At 38.9% G+C, this 17,260-nt stretch overlaps 1 protein-coding gene, 1 long non-coding RNA gene and 1 pseudogene across 3 annotated transcripts in view; 1 reads left to right on the top strand and 2 right to left on the bottom strand.

Moving 5' to 3' along the window:
* The window catches only part of LOC134210649 (DDB1- and CUL4-associated factor 8), a 52,907-nt gene extending 36,245 nt beyond the window's left edge, over window positions 1-16,662 (bottom strand). Inside the window, exon 1 of the mRNA XM_062686813.1 lies at window positions 16,081-16,662. Coding sequence (XP_062542797.1) covers window positions 16,081-16,268 — 188 coding nt within the window. The 5' untranslated portion in view covers window positions 16,269-16,662. The remainder of the gene's footprint in view (window positions 1-16,080) is intronic.
* Window positions 471-2,006, top strand: LOC134214912 (uncharacterized). Of its 2 annotated transcripts, XR_009979972.1 has the most exons (4): window positions 471-580; window positions 747-1,002; window positions 1,059-1,353; window positions 1,414-2,006. It is a non-coding gene; the product is annotated as an uncharacterized LOC134214912 (long non-coding RNA). The 2 variants fall into 2 exon arrangements; XR_009979971.1 differs by lacking the exon at window positions 471-580 and having other exon boundaries at window positions 642-1,002; window positions 1,414-2,002.
* On the bottom strand, window positions 7,778-8,646 carry LOC134215186 (uncharacterized; annotated as a pseudogene).
* Window positions 16,663-17,260: the final 598 nt, after the last annotated feature.

Raw genomic sequence — 17,260 nt, 5'->3', positions numbered from 1 at the left:
GCTGGTTTAAGGGGACGTATTCCTAAATGCCTTTGACCAAGATTTTTTAGAGGTGTTTAATCGTCGATGGACTGATGATTCACCGGAAATATCCTCTCTCGCCCTAGTCGTAATCTCAGGGTCGTTGTACCTTAAGCTCTTGGGAGAAATTGGAGGGTTTAGGCGGAAATATTCTGAAGAAGTTGAAGTATGACTGAAGATTCGGTTTCCAACATGAATTTTGCCCTGGCTACGGAACCAGCACTTTCTTTGCTGGTTTAAGGGGACGTATTCCTAGATGCCTTCGACCAAGATTTTTTAAAGGCGTTTTATCATTGACGAATACATAGACCGAAATGTCTGGTACAAAGCCATCAGAAAATCGGGCACCATGTCTTCTTCTTCATTTTGAAGAAAATACCCGGTGACGAATTACATTATACATAAATATTTTACGAGCGCTGACTTACCCCTCTTGACGTTTTGGCAGTTTGTCTGTTTGTTTTTCTGCCTTTCTGCCTCACCTTGCGACGTCGTTTCGGTTTTGCATCGTGCACAAATATTAATCCAAGACAACATTTTCAAAACGACTTGTCTACTTGTAAACAAAGATTCAAACGACGATTTGACGAATATGTTTGCTCCCACGCAAACCAGTACCATCAATAGGTAGATGAAGGTTTCCGCTACCTGTTGATGGTGTTGGTTTGCGTGGGAGAGCTATCCGATTCGTCAAATCGTCGTTTGAATCTTTGTTTACAAAACAGATAAGTCGTTTTGAAAATTTTGTCTTGAATCCGTATCGAAAACATTACATGAGCGTGAGTTCGACCGTTTTGGTGCCATCAAAAAGATCGAATATAACAAAGGGGACACCCAGGCCTACATTCTGTACGATTATATTGATGCTGCTACGGCTGCTGTGAAGGAAATGCGTATGCACCGATTCACGAGCAGCTACCGAAGGCCGCCATCAAGCACTGTCGACGTTTACCCTGTCACCAAAATAGCGGCTCCGGTAATGTAAGTAAAGTCAGATGTTTATTTTGATGATTTATTCATAAGTTCATCACTTATAGGTAGTTGTTCCCTCGTCGAATCGGGTTGCGAAATGCTGGAACCGATACTAACCGTCAAGTCGGAAAGCCCCAGGAAAACGAGGACGGAATCTCGGGCCACTGGAAGGGAAGACCAGTCACCCCCGCCAGCCAACGATAGGTCCCTCCATCAGGACAATCCAACAAACTGATTCTTCATGCATCCACCGAAGGCCGCATAAACTGCCGTCATCCGGTACTGGCTCGACTTTTCCCCTGTCACTATTCCTAGCGGTTCCGTCGTCGGCTAGGTTGCGGAATGTTTATTCTGCTGCAGGTACGTAATTTGTGATTTAATAATGATATAAAAATCCTGATGATTATAACATATTTTCAGGTCAATGAAAAAGGCAAACCTCCGCAACCAAAAAAAAACAGCAGGAGACAGAATCTCGTGTGACGGAACGATTGCCGTAAGCTTGAGAACCGGGTGGAAACGGATCTACTCGCATCTACTCGAGGAACTCGACTTTAAGGGCCGGATGGAACTGTACTCCCAGTCTGGTAAATCCGTGAAGTTATCAAGCGCTAGAACACTTGGACACTGCGGAAGGTGGCCCTCGTCGTAGGAGTCTGGCGAGCAACGAAAGGAGTCAAGCAGAATATATTGAGCACGATTATGCTGGTACCACCAACGTATTCATCATTGGTTATACGCAACCACCGGACGACAGTAGCAATGGACATTAGTGCACACAATTATCACATGGATTACAACCGCTACGTAGACTGACCGATACACCACCAGCACAACTATCGCAATAATGTTAACGGCGGTTATGAAATGATGAACAGCAAGGATATGGCACTGGACTTCGGTACTGTTCAAGACACACAATGAGCATATAAATGCAATAATTATTTTTAAATAAATATGTGAATTTAATTGAAATTGAAAATGCACAAATCTTGTTATTTCGAAAGTTTCATTGTTGATTCTAATATAAAAGGCACATTTAGTTTTAAAAGAAAATGTTATTTTAAAAAGTTAAATTAACGTTGGTTTGAGAGAAAACTGTTATTTTAAAAGGTTGGCTCTAGTTGAAGTTCATATCAAAGTAACATTTTTACAATTGTTATTTCAACAATGTTATACTTTCTACTGAAAATCACTAACTGATTTTCTTAATTTTACCAACGATTCTTTCATTGTTACCAACAATTTTTTTTTTGTTCCATGGGTTCCTGTTAGGGGCACCGGATCGTCGTATTCGTATCGATTTTGCTGATAACGGAACAACACCATCGTTCTCGAATAGCAGTGGTAGATTAGTTGGTTGGTTGCTTGATTTGTTAGTTGGTAGAATGATTGATTGATTGGTTGATTGCTGCTTGATTTGTTAGTTGGTAGAACTGTTGAATGGTTGATAGTTGGTTGGTTGCCTGACTGCTCGTACTTGACTCGATTGTTTTGTTGCTTGCTTGATTAGTTCGTAGGTTGGATAATTGATTGGTTGGTTGATTGATTGGTTGGTTATTTGGTTGATCGGTTGATTGGTTGCTGCTTGATTTGTTAGTTGGTAGAATGGTTGATTGGTTGGTTGCTTATTTGGTTGATTAGCTTGTTGGTTGATTGGTTGATTAGTTAGTTGGTTGATTGGTTGCTTGCTTAATTGGTTGGTTGCTTGATTGGTTGGTTGGTTGGTTGCTTGATTGCTTGGTTGATTATTTGGTTGATTGCTGCTTGATTTGTTAGTTGGTAGTATGGTTGATTGGTTGGTTGCTTAATAGGTTGATTGATTGGTTAGTAATCTGGTTAGTTGATTAGTTGTTTTGTTGGCTGCTTGGTTGATTGATTAATAAGTTGATTGCTAGATTGGTTGGTTAGTTGATTGGTTGGTTATTTATTTGATTGGTTGTTTGATTGGTTATTGGTTGGTTGCTTGATTGGTTGATTAGCTGGTTGGTTGCTTGATTGCTTGGTTGATTGGTAGCTTGCTTGAATTGTTGGTTGCTTTATTGTTGGTTGGTTGCTTTACTGGTTGATTGGTTAATTGATTGATTGGTTGGTCGGCTGGTTAGTTGATACTGTTTTGTTCAACCGTTCAAGACGAGTTTAGGACTCTCCATTTAATTCCACCAATTATTTTGATATCTTTGCAGATACGTATTTCGACCACAGCTGTGTGGTCGTATTCAGTGTCTCGTACTTGACTCGATTGTTTTGTTGCTTGCTTGATTAGTTCGTAGGTTGGATAATTGATTGGTTGATTGGTTGGTTGATTGATTGGTTGGTTATTTGGTTGATCGGTTGATTGGTTGCTGCTTGATTTGTTAGTTGGTAGAATGGTTGATTGGTTGGTTGCTTATTTGGTTGATTAGCTTGTTGGTTGATTGGTTGATAAGTTAGTTGGTTGATTGGTTGCTTGCTTAATTGGTTGGTTGCTTGATTGGTTGGTTGGTTGGTTGCTTGATTGCTTGGTTGATTATTTGGTTGATTGCTGCTTGATTTGTTAGTTGGTAGTATGGTTGATTGGTTGGTTGCTTAATAGGTTGATTGATTGGTTAGTAATCTGGTTAGTTGATTAGTTGTTTTGTTGGCTGCTTGGTTGATTGATTAATAAGTTGATTGCTAGATTGGTTGGTTAGTTGATTGGTTGGTTATTTATTTGATTGGTTGTTTGATTGGTTATTGGTTGGTTGCTTGATTGGTTGATTAGCTGGTTGGTTGCTTGATTGCTTGGTTGATTGGTAGCTTGCTTGAATTGTTGGTTGCTTTATTGTTGGTTGGTTGCTTTACTGGTTGATTGGTTAATTGCTTGATTGGTTAGTCGGCTGGTTAGTTGATTAGTTGTTTGGTTGGTTGCTTGGTTGATTGGTTAATAAGTTGATTGATAGCTTGCTTGAATGGTTAGTTGATTGATTGGTTAGTTATTTGGTTGATGGGTTGGTTGATTGCTGCTTGATTTGTTAGATGGTAGAATGGTTGATTGGTTGGTTGCTTCATTGTTGGTTGATTGATTGATTGGTTGGTAATTTGGTTGCTTGGTTGATTGGCTCGTCGGCTGGTTAGTTGATATGTTGTTTTGTGGGTTGCTTGGTTGGTTGATTAGTTGAGTCGTTGCTTGATTGATTGGTAGCTTGCGTGAATGGCTGATTGCTGGATTATCCAATCAAGCAACCAATCAACTAAATAACCAACCAAGCAACCAACAAACAATGAAGCAACCAGCCAACTATCAAGGAACCAACTAATCAACAGTTCTACCAACTAACAAATCAAGCAACAACCAACCAATCAATCAATCAATCAACTAATCAACCAATCAAGAAACCAAAAAAAACAACTAATCAACCAATCAGCCGACCAACCATTCAATCAAACGGTAAAGCAACCCATCAACCAAATAACCAACCAATTAAGCTACCAACCAACTAATCCAGCTATCAGCCATTCAAGCAAGCTACCAATCAAGCAACGAATCAACTAATCAACCAACCAAGCAACCATTGAAGCAACCAACAAAACAACATATGAACTAACGAGCCGACCAACCAATCAATCAACCAGTCAAGCAACCAATCAACCAAATTATCAACCAATCAAGGAATCAATAAAAAAAAGCAACCAACCAATCAACCATTCTTCCAACTAACAAATCAAGCAGCAACCAACTAACCAAATAACCAACGAATCAATCAACTAACTAATCAAACAACCAACCATTCAAGCAAGCTACCAATCAACTTAATAACCAATCAACCCATCAACCAACAAAACAACTAACCAATCAAGCAACCAATCAATCAACCAGTCAAGCAACCAACCAACAATCAAGCAACCAACGAATCACCAATCAAACAACCAATCAACTAAATAACCAACCAATCCAGCAATCAACTTATTAACCAATCAACCAAGCAGCCAACAAAACAACTAATCAACTAACCAGCCTACTAACCAATCAATCAACCTGTCAAGCAACCAACCAATCAACCATACTACCAACTAACAAATCAAACAGCAATCAATAAAATAATCAACCAAGCAATCAAGCAACCAACCAACTAATCAAGCAACCAACCAACCAACCAATCAAGCAACCAATCAACTAAATAACCACAACCAATCAATCAAGTAAAGCAACCAATCAACCAAACAAGTAACCAACCATCAATCAATTAACTAATCCAGCAACCAACCAATCAAGCAAGCTACCAATCAAACAACTAACTAATCAACCAATCAACCAACAAGCTAATCAACCAAATAAGCAACCATCCAATCAACCATTCAAGCATCCAACAAACCAACTAATCAACTAACCAGCCGACCAACCAATCAATCAATCAATCAAGCAACCAATCGACCAAATAACCTACTAATCAATCAATTAGGCAACTAATTAACCAATTAAGCAAATAACAATTCAACCAACTAACAAATCAAGCAACCAACCAACCAACCAGTCAACCAATCAAGCAACCAAATAAGCAACCAATCAATCAACTAACAAATCAAGCAACCAACAAGCTAATCAACCAAATAAGCAACCAACCAATCAACCATTCAAGCAACCAACAAAACAACTAATCAACTAGCCAGCCGACCAACCATTCAATCAACCAGTAAAGCAAACAATCAACTAATCCAGCAATCAGCCATTCAGGCAAGCTACCAATCTACCAAACAATCAAGCAACCAACCAACTAATAATCAACCAAGCAACCATTGAAACAACCAACAAAACAACATATGAACTAACCAGCCGACCAACCAATCAAGCAACTAATCAATCAACCAGTCAAGCAACCAATGAACCAAATAACCTTATTAGTTGGTAAGATTGAGAACCAATCAACAATCAAGCAACCAACCAACCAAACAACCATTCTACCACCTAACAAATCAAGCAGCAACCAATCAACCGATCAACCAAATAACCAACCAATCAATCAAGCAATCTACCAATCAACCAATCAATTATTCAACCAACGAACTAATCAAGCAAGCAACAAAACAGTCGAGTACGAGACACTGAATACGACCACACAGTTGTGGTCGAAATACGTATCTGCAAAGATATCAAAATAATGGTAATAAAACTCGTCTTAGACGGTTGAACAAAACAGTATCAACTAACCAGCCGACCAACCAATCAATCAACCAGTCAAGCAACCAATCAATCATATAACCTGATTGGTTGGTTGGATTGGCAACCAACTAATAATCAAGCAACCAACCAATCAACCATTCTTCCAACTAACAAATCAAGCTGCAACCAACCAACCAAATAACCAACGAATCAAGCAACCAACCATTCAAGCAAGCTACCAATCAACTTATTAACTAATCAACCAAGCAACCAACAAAACAAATAATCAACTAACCAGCCGACTAACCAATCAATCAATCTGTCAAGCAACCAACCAATCAATCATACCATACTACCAACTAACAAATCAAGCAGCAGCCAACCAAATAATCAACAAACCAATCAAGTAACCAACCAGTCAAACAAGCTACCAATCTACCAAGCAATCAAGCATAAAGTCGATTGATGTATAACAATATGGATCGTCGGGCCTCTCAACAAAAGTTCGTTTTGAAGTGATCTTAAAATAGGTATGTATTCGTAATCATTACGGTAATTTATTACACATTTATTCAGAACAAAAAGATTCATATTTATATATTTATTTCCATAAACAAGTTTATTATCCATATATCAATTTATTATTAATAAAAAATGTTAGTTGAGAAAAGGAACGAGCCCCTCTCTGTTCAGAAACACTGGGTGATATGGATAACGCGACCAGACTAATCCGCTTTTTGAGGATCCGTTAGAGGACGTTAGAGCAACGAATTAACCAATCAAGCAACTAACCATTCAACCAACAAAGCAACCAATCAATCAAATAACTAACGAATCAAGTAACCAGCTAACCAATCAAGCAACTAACCATTCAACCAACAAAGCAACCAATCAATCAAATAACTAACGAATCAAGTAACCAGCTAACCAATCGAGCAACCTACTATTCAAGCCCACTTCCAATCAATCAAGCAACAAACCAATCAATCAACCAACCAATAAACCATTTAAGCAAGCTACCAATGAACTAGTGGGCCCTCCTTAGCCGTGCGGTAAGACGCGCGGCTACAAAGCAAGACCATGCTGAGGGAGGCTGGGTTCGATTCCCAGTGCCGGTCTAGGAAATTTTCGGATTGAAATTGTCTCGATTTCCTTGGGCATAAAAGAATCAAATCATCGTGCTATCCTCATGATATACGAATGCTAAAATGGTAATCTGGATTAGAAACCTCGCAGTTAATAACTGTGGAAGTGCTTAATGAACACTAAGCTGTGAGTCGGCTCTGTCCCAGTGTGGGATGTAATGCCAATAAGAAGAAGACCAATGAACTAACCAACTAATAAGCATCTAATCAATCAACCAACCCACCAATCAAGCAACCAACCATTTAAGCTAGCTACCAATAAACCAAGCAAACAATGTACCAAGCAATCAACTAATCCACCATTCAAGCAACCAACAAAACAACTAACCAGCCGACTTACCAATCAACCAATCAAGCAACCAATCATTCAACCATTTCAAGCCGGAGGATTCTTTCGGGAATCCTGGGGAAATTCATTCGGGATTATTCTTTAAAACGAGATAGTCATTTTTCTCTGTACAATTCCTGTGAGCGTTTCTAAATTGCTGCCAATATCAATGAACCTAACTCCCATCGGTTCCTATTTCGAGCTTTCCGATAAATTGCACACGCAAAACAACAACAAATTTATTTGGTTCCTGTTGGTGCAGGACATTCGAATCTTGCGTTTAATGTTCGAGTTGGTAGTGAGTCTATGCAGAAAAGTTTTGCCAGTGTGTGGGGAGTCGTCTACGTTGCCTCCGGCACCGGCATAGGTCGTACTGTTGCGGGATCTGGATTAACCCGAGTGGAAAGTCGATCGCGATGGAATATTCCTGGGAAATGCAACCGGTTGTCTGGAATAATTAACGGCTGGTGTAAGACTATTGAGATTCACCATGGTGTTATCCGTGATGGCATTTGTCTTTTCCGTCGAGGACGTCTTCTCGTACAGCGTCGTGGACCGCCTTGGCATCATGCCGCCGGCACTGGGCCCAACCGTCCGGTTGCCGTTGCCGGGGTCGAACTGGTGCTACGCGGTTTCGCCGGGCTGGAGATCGATGAATTATCTGCCGATGTGAATGGTTTGGAGCGGTTTGGTTATGCTCGACGCCGGCCTCTGGTTTTGTGCGGCTAATCTGGCAGTGTTCTCCTTCTTCTGTCGTTTGAAATTACTGCTAACTGACATCCGTTCCGAGATGCCACTGCTGGCCTTCGAGCTGTGATTATTACTGCCGGAGTTGTCAACCGCCGTGGGACCGGGCCCAATGGCTGCCGATGCATCGCGTTGTTGCCACCGCCACCAGGCAGCGGTCACTGCTGCTGTCGGTCCGACACGTTAGGTTACACTGCCACTGGAGGCTCGTTTGATAGGTTTTGTGCTCGATGCAGATATTAACATTATACTTCGATGCACACCTCGGTACCTGGGACTTTGCTCTTGGGGGTAGCTAGCGGCGGCACCCTCATTGCCGGCGATATTACGTAGTGACAGAGACGATCCGGGCCGGGAGCCGTCGGACTCGGGGTCCGTACTCTTTCTTCCGAGTAGCAGATAAATGGTCAAAACATCAACAACGCTCACGACAAGCAAACACTTTGTTTAAATAAAATGAATAAAATCAACCGAAAAAGTTGTGCGACACGCGAGGGAAAAACATTGAACTGTCATGACAGATGATGTCATGATGCAATAGACTCTGATCGTAGCCAAAAACATATCAGAGGTAAACAAAAATGAAAATGACAACTGTTGTAAAACTGACGTGGTTCGAATTGAGGGGCTTCTCAATGGTCGAGTGATTGTAATAATTGTAATCCGTCACTCCCCAGGGGTATATAGTGGTGCCCGGAAAAATGGCCACCCCTCCGTCTATGTATTCGTCAATGGTTTTATCGTCAATATCCTAACATTCATCCAAAACTGGGTCCCACAAGATTCTGTCCTGACGAACCCCATATGATTTGATTGGTATATTTATCCAAAGCTGTAGATCATTTTCATTTTTTTTTAAGTTTCACTCATGATTTTTATTACAGTCGCCTCTCCACATCTCGATATTGAAGGGACCAACGAGATAGGGAGAGATCGAGGAATGAAAGGAAAGTAACAAATGTCATTTCTTGTTGTTGCTAAATATGTTTGTTATTGTCCAAAGATGGTCTAGTAGCCTAAAAATTTGAACATATCGCCATATGGAGAGTGAATCCAGAACAAAATATGATCAGAACACATCGAGATAGAGAAATATCGAGATAGGGAGGTTATCGAGATGTAGAACGCCCAAATGTATGTAGATTGAAGGGACCGAGGAAACCATCGAGATGTAGAGATTCGACTGTAGTATATATCTTGTTTGGCAAACTCAATGGATACAGTATGCCCAGGGTGTCGAGAATGTTTCCCACTCGAAATCATCCTAGTTCGGATCGAGAATCGATCTCGCTATATATCCAGAATCAACATCGAGATGTAGAGAGTCGACTGTATATTGATCGACGGGTATTGAAATTTCCCTGATTGTGGCAGGAATTCCCTGATAATTTCAGGTTTTCCAGGGTTTCTAGGTAGTCGACACCCTGAATGAGGTTTTGTTGATGTTAATTTCAGCAGATGAGGAGCGCTCGACAAAGGTTCAGCATACTCTGCATTCCAGAGCGCCGTTGGGCTACAAGTGGACGTCATATACCAATTCAAAGTTGTTTAGATGCTCCATGAAAAACTCCTTTAGAGATGCCTTCCTCCACTGTCACTCGCACCTACAACAATATAGTCAATTACGATAGACCTGTGCGCCGCCGCGCCACGCCGCCGCCGCCGACCCTTATTGACGTACGCCAACGCCGGTCAAGGTGTCGGCGGCGCGCCATACACCGGTTGGCTCCACGCCGCCGAATTTCGTATTTCACGCCGATGCTTGGCCAACACAAAAATCACATTATGCAGTGCGTTTGCATCTGCCGAACCAAGGCAACCTATCAAGCATTAATTAAATAGCTATTATACCTTTAGCAAATTTGTTTACTTTTATCCCTGTCACTTTAACTCGCTTTGGCGTGTTAAATGTTAGGTCATCCAAAAACTTCTTGGCTACAAATCTACAAATCAATGAGCATGACGATTAACTTCTAATCTCATATGTAGCTTCATGTGGAATAAACTCATTCTGGTCGCATTGGGTGGTTCATCATCTTTTTAAAGGTTGGAATGTTACATATCTTAATTGGTCCAGTGCTTATACACTCAGTTTTTATTTATACAGCTCGGCAAATTCCACACAGCTGTTAGCCCAGCAAAATAAAAACTGATATCCCGGCAAAAATAACCTTTGATAGCTGGTTTTCGGCAAATAATTTGCTGATTTTCAGCTATTTAGACAGAAATCTCGGCAAAACACGTTTGCTGGGGCTCGGCTGATCGAATCTCGGTAAAAGTTCAACAAATTGCTGAGATCCCGAAAAAAAAATTAAATGTGTACAAACGCGGCTACAAATTAGCACCATAATGAATGTTGGATATGGATTCCCAGTCTGGTATGATTTTTTTTGCTTCCCTGGGCATGGAGTATCATTGTGTTAGCCTCATGATATGCGAATGCAAAATTGATCTTTTGGCTTCTGGAGCTGGAGCACGACCAACAAATTGAACATTTCCTTCACTCTTCCTTGTAATTGCTAGAATTGTTTAAAAAAAATCAGAGGCGTCGCGTCCGCATGTGCAACCTGTGCACTGCACATGTGGCAATTCTATCCCCAACATTTAAACTCTCTATAGATTTCTTGTCTTTTTAATCCAAACATATATTTGAATTATGTGCATTTGCTGGATGTTTCATGCAAATTTTACTATTAGATACATAAGCGGAAAATATGCATGCTTTTTTTATAGGCGGCATGTAATGTGAGGCAACCAATTGCTGCGATGGGGGCGCGTTATATTTTTCTTTACGATACCGAACCGACCCACCGACACCACATGTTGATTCAACACGGAACTTCCAGCCGACAACGCTTTATCATGCATCATACACGAATTATTTTGTATGTGTGGATCATCTGCTGTAACCGCAATCGGCGATGTATAGGTAATCAAAGCGTTCTTCGCTTGCAGTGCACGGTTTGGTGCCTATCAAGAACCCCTTCAAACAGCGCATGCGCGATTCGGTGAAGAGAGCGCAATCGGAACAAAATCGAAAGAGAAGAGTAAAGCGCGCGCATTTCTGCTCCCTCAAAGCGTTCCATAACGAAAGTTCCGCGTTGAATAAGCACCGCGAAGCAAAAGCACTTTTGATATTTGATATTGAATGCGATGGCCAGTTTACATATCCACTAATCCTGGCGACAAAATACTGTCCGATAATACTAGCTCGACATTAGCTCAATTTAAACAGAAATTTTCATCTCTAAGGCTGTGAACCATTCCACCGATTCGTTTAACTTTTAGTTAAAATTTGACACTTCGATGGTTATTTTCCCATCGTGGTTAAAATTTTACTCTGAAGCCGACCCATTTGAGTTCTGACAGATTGATAGTTATTCGGAACGAAATGGATTTGGCGCCAATTTTCTCGCGAACAAAGTTTAACTATCGAACTGTCAAATCTAACCATGCTCCGGAGCAGGGTTATTTTTAACCACGGCGAAATAACCATCGAACTGTCAAATTTTAACTAAAAGTTAAACGAATCGGTGGAATGGTTCACAGCCTAATAAGCGTTTGCAGTAAAGCCTGTTTACAAATACGCTTATTATATTCGACATTGAAGTATCCGACAATATTAACATAATGTAAGCAGACATTTAATCTTCTGATGAAAAACAGAATTACCGAAAATGAAACGGGTCAACATTTTCAAAGAAATTTATTTCTGAAGGATTTTTTTCGAGAAATCTAATATATTTAGTTAGGGAGGGGGGTACGGCAAATGTCAATCAATGGTCCACACAAATTTAAGAAATTTTTTATGAGGAAATATCCAAGCTGATGGACGGAATAAATTGTAAATAGAATAATTATTAATTGAGAAGTGTTAAAGCTATGAACTCCATTGTTTATTGTATAGACTTTTTTTTTCTGATGTGACATGCTAATTCAAGTTATTATTAGTAACTTTGCATGATTGATATAGTCCAATTTCCTTTTCTCTATTTAAAACTTCGTCTTATTTTACGAAATAATTCAAGATTTGAAAGTGCCAGCTCAATAATTTCCGAATAGATGTATGTCTTAATTGTCACATTGAAAACGATTCTGGTGATAGTAATTTTTAATTTTACGAACTATCACTTTTAAGCTTAGTTTAGTTTGAGTGAATTCAGAAAATAAGAAGTAGCTAAGAACCAGTTAGATGCAACAAAATAAGCAAAACTTATTGAGAAACGCGCTGGAAAATAACTCGTTTGTCATTTCAGATACCTTTTATGTTTTTTTTCTCGAAATATTAAAATAGTGCACAGGTTGAAGAATTGATCACGCGACGCCTCTGAAAAAAATAGTTTCGATTGATTTCGATAAACAATTCCCAAAGAAATTTCTTGGTTTTCTTGAAATAATTTCCAGTAAGTCCTGGAGGAAGTTCTGAAGAAATATCTGAGGAAAATTCTTAGAGCCTTGAGGAATTTCTGAATTTATCTCTGTTGTAATTTCTGGAGAATTTTCTGAAGGAATCTCTGTAGAAAATCATGAAAGAATTCTACGAGGAATGTCCAAAGAAATTGTTTAAGAAATTTAAGTATGTCAGAAATTCCTTTAGGAGATCCTTTGGAAATTGCTCTAGGAATTCGACCGGAGATATCTTAAAATTCGTCCTACAGTTTTGGAAGGAAATGGTGTTGGAAATTCCGAAGGAATTACTAGATTAATTTCCGAGGGAATGGAACGTCTTAAAAAATACCTGAAAAAAATCCAGTGGAATTGTTAAAATAAGTTCCGAATGAATTTTGTAGAAATTTTTAAAAGTATGTGTGTATGTGGTTATCCATCACCCTGGCTTGAGTCTTGCTCTGCATGCGGCTCCACCCAATAGCACAATCGAATTTAATTACAATTCTGCTTTCAATGCACTTCTGTGCGAAGGGCAAGAAACGGAGGTGACGGACCCGTAGCCAGAGACACTTACGCGAAGCCCGCGGGATAGAGAGAATCTCCTTTCAGCAATGTAATCCAACAGACTAATAAATAGATTCGCAATCCTTTTTGAGCTTTCTCAGGGATGGCTTCTTTGAAGAGTTCCTTAAGAAATATCTAAGGGTCCTAAGAAGTTCCGAAGCAATTCCTAGGGAAATTTAAAAGAAAAACCTGGTTTCATTTGTGGAGGTTTTTAAATGACTTGTTGAAGAAATTCTTGATCGGATTGCTGTCGGAGTTTTTAAGGTATTTTAAAATGAGTTTCTTGATGACTTACCGAATTAACTCCTGAATATTTTTCCTAGGGAATCACTTAAGATATTTATGAAAAAAAATCTGTAGAAATTTTCTAAGGAACTCATGCGGGAAATTCTCATAGAATTCTTGAGAATATCCGAATATTTGTAATCTCGATATTTTGGGAGTTTTTCTTGGCATGTATTCTTGATTCTAGACTGAGCCAAAACTGAGTTTGTTTTACTACTGTCCGGACTTTTGAAGAAATTCCTGGAGAACTATAGGAATTTCTGAGTACATACCAATAGCTATTTGTTCGGTAAATCTATTAAACATTTCTTCGTAAATTACTTTCAGAATTCTTTCGGATATTCCTTCAGAAATTCATTTTTTTTTTATTCTTTATTATAGAGTTGATGTGATACTTTCGTGATACTTATATGACTGAAAGAGCCGATAAAAGTCAAACAAAATTTATTATAGAGGTTTTCAGCCCTGGTTCACCGCTTTGAAATTCATTTAAAAATACAGTTAGAAGATCTTTTCAGGTTCTCTTTCGGTTATTCTTTCAAGAAATGAATCGGAAATTCCTCCAGGAGTTATTTTTTTTCAGAAATTCCTCCAGGTGGTCCTAAGTAAATTCCTTTAATAAACTATACAAAATTCATACAAGAATAATTCCGGAAAGAATTCTCATTTGGAGGAATTTATAAAGGAACTTTCGAAGAAATTTCCAAAGGTCTTTGAGCGTTAAACTTATTTTCAATTAAAAAAAAACACTTAAACATAGGTTCAAAAAAATTAAAGGAACTTACAAACCAAATTTTAGAATATTTCCCAAAAGAATGTCTGAAGATATTCTCGAAAGAATTCTTAAAGGAATTTTAAAAGAAATTTTCTAAGTTCTACAGGAATTTCTGGAAGAGTTGCTAAAGGAATTTCCGGAAGAATGTTCGAAGGAATTCTTATAGGAAATTCAGAAAGAATTTCTGGAGAAAGTTCTAAATGAATTCCACACGGAAATTTCGAAAGAATACCAAAAATATCTTCTTAGAGTTTCCGAAAAAATTCTTTAAGATATTACTGGAAGAATTTCTATTAGAAACTCCAAAAAGAATTTCTTGAAAGAATTAAAAAAAACTAAAAACTAAAAAAAATCCGAAGGCTTTCTCCTAATGGGATTTCCGGATGCATTCCTCAAACAGTGTCCGTAGGCATTCCGATGGAAATTCATGAAGGATTTTCCATGGGTATTTTCTAAAGAATTCTTAACCCTCGAGGACTCGTGCCGTTGTAAAAAGTACAACACTACCTAAAAAAGCTCGCTTGTCGTACTCAACGGAGGCGAAACTACGTGAGTGATTCAGGACTAAGCGAGTCCCGGAAGGTTAAAGGAATTTCCGAAGATATTCTTAAAAAGTTTTCGAATGAATTTCCGAAGAAATTCCCAAAAGACTCCGTAAAGGAATTTCCGAAGCAATGCCTAAAGTAATTTCCAAGGAAATTCCTAAAGAAGCTTTTGAATAAATTTTGGAAAGAATTTCCGAAGCAATACCCAAAAAAATGTTCAAGGGAATTCTTGGAGAAAGTTCTGAAGGAATTCATAGGGTAATTCTAAATTAATTCACCGAATTCCTTTTTCGAATTTTCTGAGGAATATCTTGAGGAATTTCCAAACGAATTTCTGGATTTATATCTGAGGTACTTTCCACTGAATTTATGTGCTGTTGTGCGGCAATATCCTAGTGGAGCATGTAATGTAAACTTTTGCTGTGGAGATACAAGCTATAGCTATAAGCATGTTCACCCTATCAGTCTATCTGTAACTAGAAATTGTACAAAAACCTAAAATACAATAATACAATACTTGCTGCGTGATTTTTTTTTCTCAGCTTAAAATCATTCACGCCGATTCACGCCGCCGCCGCCGCCGCCGAACATTGCTTACGGCGTGACGCCGCCGGTGTAAAAATGGCCTTACGCCGCCGCCGTTCATAAATACTTCGGCGCACAGGTCTAAATTACGATGAGGAACGGTAGTCATGGGGTCAGTTTTTGAACATGTAGGCAAAAAATGTTATGTATGCCTCTATACGATCGATCCCTGGAGCTTTGTTTGATTGCATACTTTGGAAGGCCGTTTGAATAACTTGTATGATACGTCTGACCCTAGGATGACCATGCCAAGATGCTGGTGACCTACCTGGCACAGGACAGGCACAGACAGGACAGTTGAGTTGATTATGTTGTTGCGACGCATAAGTAAGTTCAAAATCACCTATCCCAAGCCCCAAGATATATTCAAAAGGAACACAGAAAGAAATGCCACGTACATTGTTTTAAGGTTTACATATATAATCAAAACAGCAATCTTATGTAAAGCGAATATGTTATCTAATGTGTTGTAAAAATCATAAATATTATTGTGATTGTGTAGGGTCCAATTACATATAATTACTACCTTCATTAGGATATTTGCCTTGGAGCAAAAAGAATTCTTAGCGTAGACATTCAAAAAAGTATTGAAATGAAACACATACCCATCGCCTTCTACCGTAAACACCATTCCGGACGAAGATGGCAGCGATAATGAAGCATCATCCTCTTTTGTTACATCCGCTACCGCCTCCGTGGACACTATTTCTGTCTTGTTATGGTCATCCGACAGTTTTGTTTTCTTGGCCTGTGAATGATTACCATCCCCACTGGTCGCATTATCATTTTCCATGGTTTAAATTTTTCCAGCTGGTAAAACTGAGCCTCTGTTCCTTTACAGATTAGCTTTCTATCTTTCACTCAATCCATGTTAACACTTTTTTTGGTGTGGAAAAAAGATGGGGCTCCAACTTTGCCACTCGGGATGTGCCCCAAAATTCAGTCTTCAATGGAAACTTTTTTGAAACGAAATAATCCAAAAAACAATGCACAATTTGACGATTTTATCACACTTCAAAACTCCTGATGAATTTGTATTTCATAAACAATATATAATAATACCGGCTGAGCCGGATTTCACGAAATTCCGATCAAAGTTTGCAAATTTAAATTTCAATCTTCTCACTATTTTGATCGTCTCTCGGGTCAATCAGACTGACAATAAAAACACGAAAATAAAAAAAAATCGCATCAAATCGTCGATCAGTTCCACGGCGCATCAGTGCGAGGTTATACAAACGCTCATTTTTTTCTACTCAATAATGAGTAGTTTTGTATTGCCGTCTCTTTTTTTCCCATACACGGTTAGAAAAAAGTTCCTAATTTTAAGTACTTTTATCAGATAAAGAGATTCTCTTGCATCTCCTTCTCTCTTTCCTTTGTTGTCATAAAATGAAGAGCAAAACCACTCAACAACGGCGCAGTAAAGTGTGGGAACGGGAACCCAACGTTAAGTAATCTCATGTTTACAAAAGTTAAGTGAAATTTAGTTTCTATTCAAAATTAAGTATATTTGACTTAATATTAAGTAAATTTTACTTAATTTCAAGAAAAATTTACGTAATTTTGGGTTCCCGCACTAAACCCCCGATTTGAGTGAAAAGTTTCTAATATTAGCTCTTTCTCTTTCGTTCCTAATAAATTTTGACGTTTACTGGCCTTGTTGTTTTCTAATTTCTTTGCAGCGAGAAAGAGACAAAGCAATCCGTGCACGGACTCAAGATTTTTTTATGTACAGGATATCCGACTTCGTCAGTAGATGGGAATAACCAGCCCGGGGGGAAA

This window comes from Armigeres subalbatus, chromosome 2 (assembly GCF_024139115.2).
Source record: "Armigeres subalbatus isolate Guangzhou_Male chromosome 2, GZ_Asu_2, whole genome shotgun sequence".
In the NCBI taxonomy this organism is placed as follows: domain Eukaryota; kingdom Metazoa; phylum Arthropoda; class Insecta; order Diptera; family Culicidae; genus Armigeres; species Armigeres subalbatus.
This window is presented reverse-complemented; position numbering and strand designations above follow the sequence as displayed.